This window comes from Perognathus longimembris, chromosome 13, assembly GCF_023159225.1.
Source record: "Perognathus longimembris pacificus isolate PPM17 chromosome 13, ASM2315922v1, whole genome shotgun sequence".
In the NCBI taxonomy this organism is placed as follows: Eukaryota; Metazoa; Chordata; class Mammalia; order Rodentia; family Heteromyidae; genus Perognathus; species Perognathus longimembris.
In genome coordinates this window covers 28,230,859-28,247,192 of record NC_063173.1, presented here as the reverse complement: position 1 = coordinate 28,247,192, position 16,334 = coordinate 28,230,859, and the positions used below count along the sequence as shown (strand labels likewise).

Below are 16,334 nucleotides of genomic sequence, written 5' to 3'. Positions count from 1 at the left end.
CTGAAAACATTTAAACAACAGAGAAGTTGTCATGATCTGTCATGAAACCTGGTTGGGGATTTTATGGTTTGGAACTTCAAGGACCTCCAAAGGATCATGTGTTTAATGAAAGTTTGGTTTCTCAATGTTACAATATTCTGAAGTAGAACATTTGGGAAGTGATTGTATCATTAGGGATCTTATTTTATGAATGGAATAATTCACAATAGATTCATAACTAATGGGATACCAGAAGAGTATTCAATACTTTAGGAGTTGAGGCTTAGTTGGCAAGTTGAGTGCATGCCATTGTATTATGTGTATGTATGTGTGTATATATTTATATATGAGATGTATAGATATAGCTATGGATATACATCCCCCGATTCCATATTCCCTGTCTTTTTTCTGACTTAACTTCCTGGATGACATCTTGGAGATTTGCTTTAATACATTTCCCAGCAGATTGTTCTACCTTGCCACAAGCCGAAAAGCAATGGATCCAGATGAGCATTGACTGAAGACTGTAAAACGGTGAGTTAAAGTAAATCCTTCTCCCAAGTGGTTTGTCTTTGTTAATTTTGCAATAGTGACACAAGTTGACTAATGTATTACAGCTTAGTGGATAGATGCTATAGCTACTTTGAGGTCCTATTAGAATGATTACAGAAATATCCAATTTTAGTTCCAAAGTTCAAGTAAAAAACCAACATACAGTCTTAATCTATCATCCTTTGGGTGCAGTGAATTGTGTTCTAATATCATTTTGTGAAGTATTAATAATTTACCTTCCTGTGAAATTTCTGGAATACATCTTTCATATCTATCTTTCATGCTGAGCAGGTCTAGGTTGTTATATATAATTCTGGATCAGACATACAAGGGCTTGAGAACAAGCAGGTTGCTTGAAAGTGTGGTTAGACATATTTCTCTTCTAATTTATTATCTGAAACTTGATTTCCCCTTTTCCAGGGGACCTAGAAGAGCATCTTTGCTAGATATCAGAAAAGTGTTCTTTATTCTGTGTTTCTGAGGACACTGATCCCTTCCCATACATATATATTACCCAGGTCATTTTTTGATCCTTCCTAACTTGATTACAAAATTTGGCCATTTTGTGCCCTAAGACTGAATCCCATTGATTTGTAAAATCATCTTCCCATATAGTCCATAGTGATTCTAGTTTGAGCCATAGAGCTAAATAGCTCTATAGCAAGGAGGAAACTACCTTTGAAAAGGCCCTTTAATTATGAAGAATTTATAACTTGGCTAAAAATCAAGTCTAAAGTTCTTGGGCAATAATGTAAATTTGAAAATCAATGAGAACACACCAAATAACATCAAGGAAGATGAGAAAGAAAAAAACTCTTTGCTTGCATAGGCTTTACTGTTTGGGGGCAGGGGGAGAAAAACAAGGAAAAGAAAAGAATTAGTTCTCCAAAATCAGTATCTATACCTGTGCTTCTTAAATGTTTTTTACTGAAATTCCCTTGTCTGTGCAGATGATTTCTCCATCCTACAACTTTTGTTCCATGGAACAGAGTTATATCATATACTTGTATCTTTCTTTGTGCAATTTTTTCTTGTGAAACCTTCTTTTATACTAGAATAATCTGTAAAAGTCATTCTAGCTTCTACAATAGTCATAAACCCTTGTGCACTCTCTGCCTTAATAGCTCAAGTGCATAGATGTTAGTTATATATGCTAGACTAATTACTTTTATACTGTAGATGATTAGTAAATAAATGAAAATAATGTACTTACTCTCCACCCTCGGCCTACACCTTCCTTGCTCTACTCTTGATTTGGACCACCAGGCAATGACATCAGTATACACACAGGGACTATTAAGTCATATCGAAGATTAACCCTAACTTTAAGTCTTACTCCAGCATGGTAGAGCATGAGAAAGTAGAATATAATGGAATCTCTTATGCAAGACTAAGCTTATACAGAACAACTACTGACAAAATGAAAATCTGACTCTTATTTCCAGAAACTGTAAAATACTACGTATCTTCCATGTGATTATTAGTTCTAGATTCATTCTCCTAGCTTCTAAATAATTCTGATACCTAGGCTTAGATTTATAAAAGAAAAAAAAAACTTGCTCATGATTTCTACATTAAACTGAGAGCCAAGCACCTGTGGCTCAAGCCTACAATCCTAGCTACTCAGGAGGCTGACAACTGAGGACCGTGGTTTGAAGCCAGCCTGTGAGACTGTCTCCAATTCACCACTCAAAAACTGAAAGTGGACCTGTAGCTCAAAGTGGTAGAGAGCTAGCCTTGAGTATAGAAAGGCTCAGGGACAATGCCCAGGCCAGGAGTTCAAGTCCTATGACCAACAGAAAGAAAAACAAACAAACAAACAAAAAGCACTGAGAAACTATGACTTTCACTACTGCATCAAAATAAAGTATAAGAAGATCTCTATCACTTTCTGTGACAACTAATTCACAAATTTTTGTGTATCCCTTTTCCTGGCACTGTAAAGACAAAGAAGCAAATAAGACCATGGGGAAGAAATAGAGATAGAGACATAGAGGGGCCTCTATGTGGTCATCTGTCTGCCTCTATGTTAACCAGGGATGCTCATTTTTCAATTACATAATTTACTTTGTGGAAAGGTAGCAAACATTAAACACTGGTGTTCATAAAATAATAAACCTTATCAAACTGTATTTCTTTATGATGTCAATATTTGTTGCATATAGCAGCTGATTCGATCAATAGAGCAGGTGCTCTAGTCCATATCTAACAAAAAATTTTTTAATGCCATGGAATGATAGAAGGAGACTGCTCTCAAAGCTTGAACTTCCATGTTTTATATTCTAACATTTGCAATTCCCACCATTGTCTATGGGGGGAAAAAGCAGAGCTGAGTACATGTTTCAATAACATGATTTTTAATGCAATTTTAAGCATTGTTGTATTTGCTGCTTTCAATGCCACTAAACTGTGTTATTATCATTCCGAATATTTAAAGTCATAAATCCCCCCAGGAATAGGTATCTTGATGTGCCCCCAATTACCTTCACAGAAGATCTAATGCAGTCCTGCTGTGACAGTTCTCAATTTTTTTTTCCTGAGGTAAAAGACTCATATGGCTGTGATATGTAACATCATATGCAATGCTGCACAATTTACAGAACTAGTTATGTCAATCCAAATAGAAAATACGTCTGACCTGATATGCTTTTGAATGTCTATTCCTTCAGTCATTTGACAAAGATGCATAGAATGCTGACTACTTGTCTTCATTATTCTAAGGGATGTAGGTATGGTAGTGAAGGACAGGCAAGGTCTCTGCTCCTAAAGAAATTGTTAATGTGAGAGGCAAGAGTTGTTTAGATGCATGCTCATCACAGTAGTTTTGAGGAAAATGCTAAGCTATGTATTTGAAAGAATATTGTGCTGAAGTGACTAAGATAAAATATTTTTTAAAAAAAACTAACGCTTGATGGGACTTAAAGGATTAAACATGCAAACTATAAGACAGGCATTGAGAGTTTCAGAGATAAGAGCCAAGACAAAGGCCAAGACAAAAAGCCTGGAAGGATCTCCTTGTCAGGCTCAAAGTATGAGATCAGAAAAGCTACCTCATACAGGAGGTGAAGCCAAGAGGTAAGCAGGGGCTTTATCACTGAGCTTTAAAGGCCATGTGTAGGGAGAAATTTGTTTTGCATTCAATAAAAAGGTATTTGACATATTAGACATTAATCATAAAAAGAAACCTGTATGATTGATTTACATTCGTGTTTGCCCTGGACATGTTTAGAACCCATAGAATACTGTCAAATATTAATGAAACACTAAGTGATGCTCATATTTCTGTTCAAAAGACGAACATTTATGCAATTTTTTTCTGAAAAACAATGGAAATGGAAGGATATTCCTATGAATAGTCAACCAAATTAAAAATGCCTCACATCCAAACAGTTCTACTACCATTCCAAAAGGCTGAGACTTTCTTGTGAGGGACAGGAATCAGTTCAAGGATAAAACAACTGCTCCCTTGGTCTCTCTCTCTGTCTCTGTCTCTGCCTCTGCCTCTGCCTCTGCCTCTCCCTCTCTTTCCCTCTCCCTTCTTCCCTCCCTTCCCTGACATAGGCTTGGGTCTTATCTTTTCTCAAACCAGCTACATGGTTGGGAGCCCCCCACCCTCCAAAAAAGAGAGTTTTTTACTAGTCACATGATGTGACTGCATTTTCTTATTTAGAGAACATTCACTATAAAATACCTCACTGGAGAGACAGAAGAATAAAGCACACCTCCAGTGCACAGTCTCGTCAGAGAGCAAAGAATCTACACTGTGATAAAGTGAAGTTACTAAAGCCTACACCACGGAAAAGGTCCAGAGTCAGCAGAATAGATGAGCGATCACTGTGATGCAGACATCACAGAATCCTCCACAGAGCCTGGTGAAGTGTACTGAATCTAGGACAGTGAACACAAGCTTATCAATGAGCCCTTGTGGGCCATTCCAGTCAGGGGGCACAGCATGTGCCCAGGCCCACAGCACCAGGGCAAGTCCAGACCATTATAAAACTGCTTTAAGCAGGTGATCTCCAATCTACCACTTGACGCATCTTCTTTCCCAATGACATCAAATATAATTGGTAAAGCTTAAAGCTTTATTTTAAGCATCAATGCCAATACTGTCTCTATCACCATTTCTCAATAAAAGCTTTAATGGTTGATTTTTGTTTTGTTTTTGGTGCTAATACTGGAGCTTGAACTCAGAGCCTTGTGCTCTCCCTTAGTGTTTTCACTCAAAGCAGGGTTCTAGCATTTGAGGAACACTTCTCCTTCTGGTTACCTGGAGATAACACCAAAATTGAAAGACAAAGGATAAAATGACAAAAGCAATACTTATAAAACCATTTGGTGTAAACCAACTATACAACTCATGGGGCAGGCAGGGGGAGGGGAAGGGGAAAGGGGAGGTGGGGGAAAATGAGGGAGGAAGTAAGAAGTTGAACAAGAAATGTACTCACTGCCTTACATATGAAACTGTAACCTCTCTGTAATTTACGTTGACAATAAAGGTTAAAAAAGCACACACACATAAAAAGAATTAGATTTGTCTGCCTAGGGTTGACTTTGAACTGCAATCCTCAGATCTCAGCCTCCTGAGTAACTAGGATTACAGGAGGAAGCCATCAGCACCTGGCCATTTAGTGTTTTCTTATCCACATATTTATTTTTTGGCTGGTCGTGGGGCTTGAACTCTGGGGCCTGGGTGCTGTCCCTGAGCGCTTCAGCTCAAGGCTAGTACTGTACCACTTGAGCCACAGCAGCACTTCCGGTCTACATATTCTTTTATGAGCTGCACATGTGGAAAAGTATCTAATATTAGGTAAAGAAAAAATATGTGAAGACCTAGGATTAATGTAAACTTTGACATTTAAGATAATATCTAACTTTCCATCAATTATCAAAACGATTAGACATGGGCATTGTTTCTGTTTTTCAGATGAAGCAATTAAGGTACAGACTAGGTAAGTATTTTCTCAATAAAAATGTATTTAGAAGTATAAAACTGGCATTTGACTGCAGAAGTCCAACCCAAAGGTCTATGCTTTTTATCTGCCACATCACAAACAACAGTAATTTTAAGACTATGGTGTACAATTTGTTCCTGTGCCTGTTATTCCCAATTCATCTTTGCATTGTCGCAACAATGTGGAAAAGGTAGAAGAGCACTGACTGGGGCTTGGCAGAAGCTGTTACAAAAAGAATGACAGGCCATGAAAGGACATCACAAATGTTCCAAATGAAATTTCCACTAACTTAGTATCCGGAACTTCTTGGAACCTCTAATCAGAATACGTGCCTTTCAGGTTTGTCAAGCATTATGAATTCAGCTGAGCCCACAGGACATGAAAGAAGGCATAGGAAACAATGACATTTTTGATCAGTTGTTTACATTTCATCAAACATGGAAGGTTGTGAAGGTGTATAATTCCATCTGTTAATCTCCCAAGTGTTCAGCATTTAACAGGACCACAAGCAGAATGGTGATTAGAGGTGACTTTGTAACTGTGTTGCATATGTGCCTTGAATCAAAGGTTGTAGTTTTTAAATGCTTAGCATGCCACTGAATCATAACATATATGTTTCTATTATTCCCAGGACACATACACACAAAGTACCAGGAAGTACAATGACTTCTAAAATACCAGGATGGGACTTAAACTAAACTTCCTAATTCTGAATCTGGAGCTGTTTCCTCTTCTCAGCTGTCTCTCACACTGTCCACAATTCCCTCCAGACATATTGGTTTTCCACAGACTGATATAGACATCTAGAACATACAGAAGTGAGGCTTTGTTCCTGTGACTGCCCCAGTTTCTGTAGAAAAGTTCTAACACCAAACACTGCATAATCCCTGTTTTAACCTCCACATTGTAGAGTGTGGATTTTTTTTTAAATACATTTACCCAGTGACTGCTTATGTTTTATTATGGAGAGCTAAGCAGAGTACTAACAAAGGCTGCCCTTCCTGCAAATGTCCATGTGAATGGAGGGGAGGACTGAAAGCTGCTTACCAACACAGGACTCCCCGGACAGTGAATAAGTCCCATCGTCATGGAAACCGCTTCTGCACTCACAGTGGTACCACCCTGGCAGGTTTACGCAGCGAGAATGGTTGTGGCACTCAATGATTCCCTCTGCACATTCATCAATATCTGCCTCAGAGAAAAACACAAGCCCACCAGGACATTAATGCCTTTTGACACTAACCCTTTGGTAAACATGCTCATCTCAACATTTGAATTATAAAATGAAAGTTACAGGGACAAAAAAACAACCCCCCCTTGTTTTTTATACAGAATCTAAACCAACTTAAAGCACTACTCATAGATGCTTTCTCAAATATTGGATGATAAATAAAAAGTGACAGTCACAAAACTGTTCTGAACTGCAAATGCTATGTTTGCATCTGACTAACCAAAAACTAAATAGAGGACATGTGGTACCACTTTGATAATCAGTATATATGACTGTCTCATAAGTTAATTCCAGAGATTACTTTGTGTGCTTTAGAGATATCTATGGACAGACAAGTTCAAGAAATTCTGAATTAAGTACTGTTTAGATGATTTAAAAAATATTGTCTTAAATGAGGTCAGGTATGTGCAGGGTAAAAGAACTCAAATAAAAACAAACCAAATGAGTCATCAAACCAAATCGTGTAAAATGAACTTAATAGACACATGTCAGATGAAAAAGTACAACTAGCCAATATATATCCATAGAAATAAGGGAAATACATATCAGAACTGCACTGATTCCATCTCATTCTTATCAGGATAGCTATTGTTAAGAAAACAAATAATAGTGAGGATTCAGGAACAAAGAAAACCTTACTGTTTGTAGGAATGTAAATTAATACAGCCATTATGGAAACCAGTGCAGGGGTTCCTTAAAATACTAAGATGAAACAGCCATATGGCCTCCAGATATATAACCTAAACTAACAAAGTCAGCCTATAATAAAGACACCTGCATACATGTACTTATGGCAACATGTACTACCATACCCAAATTATAGTCTTAGCCTAGGTTTCCATGACTAGATGATGGTTAAAGAAGAAGCATACACACATTAGAATTCAAATACATACACAATAGAAATTTACTCCACTATAAAAAATGAAATTATGTCATTTAATAGAAAATGAATCATCATATTATGTGAAATCGACCATTCCCACAAAGACAAGTAAGTCTTTCATTTGTGGAAGTGAGGAGGACAATTAAAAAAATAAATACCCAAACCAGAAATAAGGTCCTGGAAACAGAAGGAAGGGGATCTAGAAGGAAATAAAAGGCAAAGGAAAGGAGAGTGGGGATAAGAGAAGGGAATAAGGATGATGTGAATATGAACAAAACACCTAGAATTCATACATGGAAATGTCACAGTAAATTCCTTACTATGTATGTTTCTATACAATAAAATGTTGCAATCTAACAGACTTGGTATGTTTAGACATACCTTTATGGAAGAGTGGAGAAGAATTTGGAAATAATTAGTTTAACCAATGAATAGTCATATATTTTACTATTGTGAGCTAAAGAAAATAACAAAGTGACAGAAAATCAAAACAGGCTGCCCCTTTTGCAAAGGTACAGACAACAGGACATGGCTGAAGGCTGCTTATCAACAAAGACCTTTCCTGACTGAGTCCCTTACAAAGCTTTGAGATAAGAATGACAACACAATCCTCTAACTTTATGTCACAGACGAATTCTTTTTCTTGGAATATCTTAAACATCTCATGAAACTAGTGCTCTGGGGAACACAATTGAGTAACTACTTTTCTAATTCATTTGAACCTGCCGATTGACTGACAACTAGTAAGTTAATCAAAGATCTTTATCAGTCACTCATTTCCTGATGAAAGAAGTTCCCTGGGCTTTGGATTTTCCTCTGTGAAATCCCTCCTTGTACAATTTAGGTTCAGTGCATAGGTTTTTCCAGGCCTAGAGTCATGTGTGAGCTAAACTCGGCTGCTGATTCCATCACAGAAAGAACACTTGCTGATTATATGTGAGGGTCAGCCCATGTAATTTGGTCCCCATATAACTAGGACTTCGATTATAACTATTCCTGACTAGGAATCTTCTCCTGGTTCTCCTGGGAATATATGAACTACAGAATACATAAACACCTACTTTACTAACATAAAAATAATGTGGAAAATGCACTCTGGGATCACACTGAACAGAATCCTGTTGGGATGAACTCAGGTGCAGTTGGCTACTACTGGTTCTATTGTGCTGAAAAGCCCTAAGTTGAGCATTGAGTGGTGAATATAATTTGCAGCTTCACATTGCTGTCTCACAACAGGCCAGCCAAGGAAAGAGAAATGGTCCAGCTACAATCCTGTTCAACTCCAGCTTTGCCTTTTACCGCCAAAGCTCATCTTTTTCGTCTGTGTGTTCAGCCCATAGAGCCCGTTCACAGCTGGCATCCTTCAAGCTCTTAAATGCCATCTGTCCTTAGGACCTGTTGCTTCTATGGTATCTCCAGATACTATAGTCATACTGTGTGTGCATTTATTATGAATACCCAACAATTACATTGATTTACACTTTTTTTTTAAGTTTTTACAGGTATGTGTCCTCTGAAACATGGGCTGGATCACTAAAATGATCAGAAATTGAAGTGAGATATGATGGGAGGTTGTGGGCTGACTCCAGGTGACAGAATCAATCAGAACTTTTTTATTTTTAATACAGGCAGCAAGAGACACATCACAACCAGTGGGTTAATTTTTCAGAGATGACTTATCTATGTGCAGCTGAAAGATAACTCTAATGGAGCAACAACAAATTTTACTTCTGGCATTGACACATCTCTCAGAGAAATAGTGGCAATCTCTACAAATCATCACATTTAGGCTGCCTACAATACTGTTAAGTAACAACCTTCTAGCCATAGTTAATGTTGGATAAAAAGGAGGAGATACAAAAGCAAAGGCCTCTCAAGTAACTAAACTTTGGTTAATAAGTCAAAACTTGTCCTGCTTCAGAAAAATTCTACTTCATACATGTAATTCTTCATTCTCAAAACTATCCCACTCTGGGAGAGAGTGAGGGAAGGGAAGACACTATGAAAGTCTTTCCCTGATTCATGTAATTATAATCCCTCTGTATTATATCATCTTTATAATAACAATACAGTAAATAATAAAAATATGTAAATAAAAACAAATAAACTCCTGAAAAAATCTATCCTACTTTGGAGGATAAATTATCTGTTGACTTAAAAATTACCCCTCCATTCTAAATTCCTAGGAAATTTCTAAAGAAAGGAAGCATGATAAGTGTTCTGCAAATACTTTCTCAAATCTTCAAACTAAATAAGACTAATAAGAGTTCCCAAGATCCACCAGGGCAGAAGTTATCTGTGCAGCACTAGGGACTTACAGCCAGTGAATACTATCTGACAGTTATATATCTTCCACTTCCCCAAAAACACAAGGACACTTCTAGCTTGCATTGGAAATGAGAAAAGGAGTCAATTTCTCCCTTGCCTCAGTGAGGATCTTTCCACATCAGATTCTAAGAACTCACTGCGAATAACTAGGACTCACCATACACTGTTACCTGGTAGTAAGGGAGTCTATTTCTGTTGGATGTGGAAGACCTACAAAGCAGGAAATGCATTTTATGTGCAACCACTGCACATGGAGGCCCACAGATTTTCACCGTGAAAAACAGCTGGCTGTTTTTCTATGTAGTCACTAAATGCAACCACCACAAATCCAAACATAGAAAACATTTGGAAGTTTTTCAGCAAGACATTGGAGACTTTACAAATTATAAATAATGCTTTCTCCCTAAGCTAGAAGGTGGCTGCCTTTGTCCTCAGAGGTTTCTTTCTCCCAGTCAGCACTTGCTACTGGCAAACAAACAAGACAGATGCTGTGGCAATGCTGTCCCAGCGAGTTCACTCTCAAATCTGACTCTAACCAAGGAATTCTGATAAATCACAGAGATACTGACTACACTTCATATGAAGTCAGCCCTCCACAAAGAAACACACAGAAAATGCTTTATCTTCCTATATTTAATTTTAGGATTTTGTTTAATTCGCAATGAAGTCCATCATAGACATAAAAATGTAACAGAGAAATAAAATCATTATAGGGGACTCTAGAAAGTTGAACCAAGAGTATTAATTTCTATTATCTTATTATCCAAGTATGAGCTACACTATATTATTGAACAAGCCACACACTGAAACATGGTAAAATCTGGTCCAAGACTAGCTGAGTCCAAACCCTCCTTTATCACTGTTATATCATCCTACTATACTTACTTGCACAAAGAAAATGCATTTATTCAGGTTGCTAAATATATTTGAGGTAAATATCGATTATTTTTGTATTGTGGTGAATGGAAAGTAAATATTCCATGACTGCTGAAATCCCAGAGTTCACAATTAAGGAAAAGAGATATGCATACATTCTTCAACTTCAAATAATATAATTTCTCCAGCTGTCCACCACCAGTAATTCAGTACTTCTGCATATATTTCTTGCTCTGTCCAAGATATTTTCTTTTGTGTCCATCCCTCAAATGCAAGTTTCCAAAGAATAGGGACAGCATCTTATTAAGGTTTGTATTCCTAGTAAGGTAGTGATAAGCAATAACGAAGTGCCAAGGGATGCTCATAGGTTTGAGTGAATGGGAAAAGTAAATAGACCAGTGGGCCGAATGAAAGGAATAATGAACAAGAGTTGCAGTGGAGATTCAAAATACCACAAGACTTCTTGTGCTTGGAAAATGAAAAGATAAAATGCCAATTCATTATACTAAATATAATGGGGTTAATTCAATACTCATATATTATTTACTGCTTAAGAGACATGTAGTTTCTATTTAATACTTTGGTTCATACTTCTAGTCACTGGAATCATTAACGGAGCAAAATGAAAAAAAGACAGGTATAATTGTCCTTAGTTGACAGTCTTGCCTGTACCATGAGATATTTCTCTTTTAAATGAACAATGAGTTTGTTTCAGGTGTTGAACCAGTTTAAAGATCCAAGGGTTTTTGTAAAATGTGTCTTAAGTATTGCATTGAATTCTAAAAAGAATGCACAATGTATTGTCTACAAATAGCCATTTGCACACAAGCAGTTGGGTTCTTGCAAAATTCTAATTTCCTATGTTGAATCTCCTTTCCATTTGAAAATTTATATAATCAGTAATGCTTCTCAAGATTATTTCTTCTTCCTCTTCCTCCTCTTCTTCTTGTTCTTCCTCCTTTTCCTCCCCCTCCTCCTTTTGTTCTCCTCCTTTTCTTCACCTCCTCATTATCTGCTCCTCCAACCCTCACTGACACTCTTCCTGAAAATCTGACATTACAATTGTCCCAAGACCCATATGTATTTAAGATCTAGAAATCATCATTTACTTCCAACTAGTTTTCTGATTACAAACGTATACTGAGCTTTCAGGGTGTATTTGGAGAATCCACTTATTTTGTCTTTGGAGTTGAACAGAACTTAAAAGTCTAGCTTATCTACACATTAATTTATTATTTTTTTCATCTGTAGGTTGAGTAAAATAAAATTATATTTCTTTTTTTTTTTTTTTTGGCCAGTCCTGGGCCTTGAACTCAGGGCCTGAACACTGTCCCTAGCTTCCTTTTGCTCAAGGCTAGCACTCTGCCACTTGAGCCACAGCGCCACTTCTGGCCGTTTTCTGTGTATGTGGTGCTGGGGAATTGAACCCAGGGCCTCATGTATACGAGGCAAGCTCTCTTGCCACTAGGCCATATCCCCAGCCCTAAAATTATATTTCTTAAGACAGCTAAGTACAAAAAGACTTAGTAAAACATTTCTTCTATATGTTAGCTTTGGGTAAATATTACTGTCAAATAAATAGAAGACAGACTAAATATACTCTTAAACTACAAAAACAAACTTCAAATTGTAATTGAATTGTTATTCAATGCAAAATTCAAATTGGAATCAGGAAACAGAGTAAGAGATTTCTCTGGACTGAAAATACTTTCAGACTGATTTGGTACAATTGTAAAACTTTCAAAAATAGTATCTATGAGTCTATTCTTCATGCCTCTTATCCTCTTGAATCTGTCATCTTTTTATGGATTTAATATTAAACATTCCCCAGAGATTTATATGTTGAATTTTTATCATCTGATGATGCTATTTGGGAAGTGGTGGTGAAGTGGGTCTGGAAGGCACCATCTTGGCCAAATGGGGGATAGTAGGGTCTGCCATCTTGTCTTCATGGTGGGGAAAAGTGAAGGTCCTGACTCTCAGGTAATGGGCATGTCTGAATACTGATAGGGTCCGTGATCAAAGGAACGAGGCTGACCCAATGCTAAAGTAAAACAAAGTTTATTTCGCATCAAGCATCCAGATCACTAGCTGACCAGCCAGGGCTGCCCCCTTGGAGATTGTCCCTCCCACACCCTGATCTTACAGGCTACTTTTAAAGCAAAAAGAACCATAAACCTCAAAGCCGCAGTTGCCAAGAGCTGCCCGCTAACACAACTGGCTCACACTAGGGAAATTCCAGTGTAGGTTTTCCTATTGACTATCTACCCTTAAAGTTACCTATTTGGGCTTTGATATTGGGAACTGGCCTTGGTATCAGGACCTAGCACTGATGCAGGGGTTAATGCAGGGGGTAGAGCAAGTCACAAATCAGTTAAGCAAGCCATTTACAGAAGCAGAATTCTGCAGTCAGGGGCTGGGGATATGGCCTAGTGGCAAGAGTGCCTGCCTTGGATACACGAGGCCCTAGGTTCGATTCCCCAGCACCACATATACAGAAAACGGCCAGAAGCGGGCGCTGTGGCTCAAGTGGCAGAGTGCTAGCCTTGAGCGGGAAGAAGCCAGGGACAGTGCTCAGGCCATGAGTCCAAGGCCCAGGACTGGCCAAAAAAAAAAAAAAAAAAAAAAAAAAAAAGAATTCTGCAGTCAGGCTGACCTAGTGCCAACTTTATTTTAACAATTGCCATCATGTTTTCGCATTACCACTAAGCGGGCTAAAATAATGTAGTACTCAATCATAAGTAAACTAACCCAACAGTTACCATGGCATTTCTACTACTATTATGGTTATTTCTATAGTCTATGACCATGATCAATTTTTACTGTCTGTTACCATGGTTGCTACTAGGACAGAGGGGAACAAGGGCTCCCTAAATCTTTAAATGTCAAACTACAAGAACCTAGTCTCATGGGTGGAGGTGCAGCCCTCAAGCATGGAGTCATCACCAGGGTTTAGAAGCTGTTATAATTTTAACACTAAGACTTACTATATTTAGTCACTCAGGTTCTCAGTTTAGCCCTCACAGATACCTGGAGGCAGGGGTGTGTACTTGGCTGATAAAGGTTACTAAAACTGTCTTTCCAGTGCCTAGAATTCAGTTTTCTGTCACCTTACACCCTGGCCTGACACTTTTTTAGGCCAGGACCATCTCAGGTGCCATTATACCTTGCCACATGTCTCTATGTTCATGTCCTGTCTTCTGTCTCCTGGCTCCTCTCTGGTCACTATGGCATCCTACTTCAGCTTTCCATTGGAGCTGAATTGGTTTGTTGGTACTGTTTTGTTCTTTCTTTACTCTCCAGCTTCCATGGCTGAGCTTCCTAACAGTGTTAAGTGTATTTACTGGCTCCTGGTTTTTTGTTTTTTGTTTTTGGCCAGTCATGGGCCTTGGACTCAGGGCCTGAGCACTGTCCCTGGCTTCTTCCCGCTCAAGGCTAGCACTCCGCCACTTGAGCCACAGCGCCGCTTCTGGCCGTTTTCTGTATATGTGGTGCTGGGGAATCGAACCTAGGGCCTCGTGTATTCGAGGCAGGCACTCTTGCCACTAGGCTATATCCCCAGCCCTGGCTCCTGATTTTTAAGACAGAAGCCCCTCATGCAGTCGCTAGCCTTTTAATAAACACTCCCAATTCAAAATATGGCTTCTCTGTATGTTGCTACTACATTCTCCATAAAACAGGGGAAAAATTTTAATCTGGGCCAAGAGGGAAGAAGGATGTCAATAGGGATGTTCATTTAAACTCTCATGGTCCTTCCCCCACTTTCTATCATCCATGAGGTGAAGAAGCTTCCCCTACCACATGATTCTGACACCCATGATGTTTTTGTCCAAACACATTGGGACAAGCAGCCATGGACTGAACCACTTGAAACTGGTAGATAACAAGACATTTTCTCCTTTGAGTTGTTTTCTCAGGTATTTTGTCTGGCCACAGATGTACAAGAGTAACTACTACAGCAAGTCAATACAAGACAGGTAAGGTCATTGATGTGGATAAACCTGGTCCTCTGGTGGTTAAGCTTCTGAAGCTGAGTTCTGGGGAAACTGGAAGCATTTGAAGTAACAGGCTACAGAAAGTTTAAAATGCGATAAGCAAAGATCAATAGGTGATTCTTCTAGGAATATAAAGAGGAATGTGTACAGTGAAGGCCAGGCTCATGAGGTTCACATCAGAATAAGGACTAAGGAGAGTAGGAAAGACTGAGAGGCCATTCTTGTTACATATTGGCAAAACATCTGTGTACATTTTGTCCAGATCCCGAGATTTTTGGTGAAGCTCACAGACTAATTATCAAGAACTCAATCTTTGGTATGTGTTTTAGAGACTGCTTCCAGGTTAATATATAGTAAGAATCCACAGGAGAAAAAAACCCAGAATAACAAGACTAGAAAATAATGGAAATTGGTCAGAAAAGCCATAATCAAGTTGGTGTCAAGGAAGACAAGTTTTCTGAAGAGACTACAAAGCTCCCATTAAGATGCCAATAGCAATATTGAAACCCACCCCCCCAGAAAAAACTACCCAAGTGTTTTGCATAGAGACATTAGGAAAGACACACTGAGGACATCTCATTTATTGGTTTGACTTACTATAGCTTCAAGACTTAAATGTATAAACTTACTTAAATGACTTTTGGGATGACAGAGCCATTCACACATGCTATGTGCAAGCCTACACATAGAAAGTACATTCCTGCCTAGAAAGTTGTTTACTCGTTATTCATTTTATTGTTTTTATTCACCTAGGAATTCACAGGATACTGTGGTTTGGTTCCCTTTGGTTAATCAAGGCAACCAAACTACTCATGGCAGACACTGAGGTCTTCTATTCAATATCTGACAGGTGTATGCAAGAAGCTGCAATGAAGACCTCAGAATATTGTAGATGACCAGAGTGTGGAGCATCTGCTGAAGAAAGTCATGGGAAAGGACTAGAGCTGGTCCATGAGGAAGGTCACGGGGTTTTCAAATGGCAAGGCCATAGATACAGGGCTGAGCAAACCAAGTGGAGCTTACATTATGACATCATCTGTTTTAGATGCTAGATGCTGTTAGAAATATTTCATTTTTACCCTGATGGATTTGGTCTTTCTTTGAATTCCTTTGTTCTTTCTATGCCCCCCCAGTCCCTCTATTGGAATGGGAATATTTATTTTGTGGTGTTGTATATTAGAAGTATGTAAATTGATTTTTATGTTTTATAGTAACTCTGAGGGAAGAGATTACCTCAGACCTGAAAACAAAACATAAACAATAAAAAAACAAGAAAATATCTTCAGCATCAATCACAGGCTAGGCAGCTATCTATGGAAATACAAACTTTTCTCCTGAGCCTCAGAATTGAGATGATCATGTACAAAGCAGAAAATGCTTTGTAGTTAGATATACTTGAGTCTAAATTCTATTGTGTTTTTTTCGCTAGCTACATTACTCTGAGAAAGTTATTTTTTTTCCTTGGGCTTCTGTTTCCTTAGCACTTAAATGAGGATAATATTACCTGGCTCATGTTTCTTTAAGAGCTGAAT

The 16,334-nt window shown here is 38.2% G+C and overlaps 1 protein-coding gene across 3 annotated transcripts in view; it reads right to left on the bottom strand.

Moving 5' to 3' along the window:
* The window catches only part of Nell1 (neural EGFL like 1), a 782,009-nt gene that overhangs the window by 29,407 nt on the left and 736,268 nt on the right, over positions 1–16,334 (bottom strand). For 2 of the 3 annotated variants that reach the window (XM_048360824.1, XM_048360826.1), the window contains one exon: positions 6,534–6,674. The exons of the other annotated variant lie outside the window; for it this stretch is intronic. In XM_048360824.1, the coding sequence (XP_048216781.1) occupies positions 6,534–6,674 (141 nt within the window). The remainder of the gene's footprint in view (positions 1–6,533; positions 6,675–16,334) is intronic. 3 annotated transcript variants of the gene reach the window in all.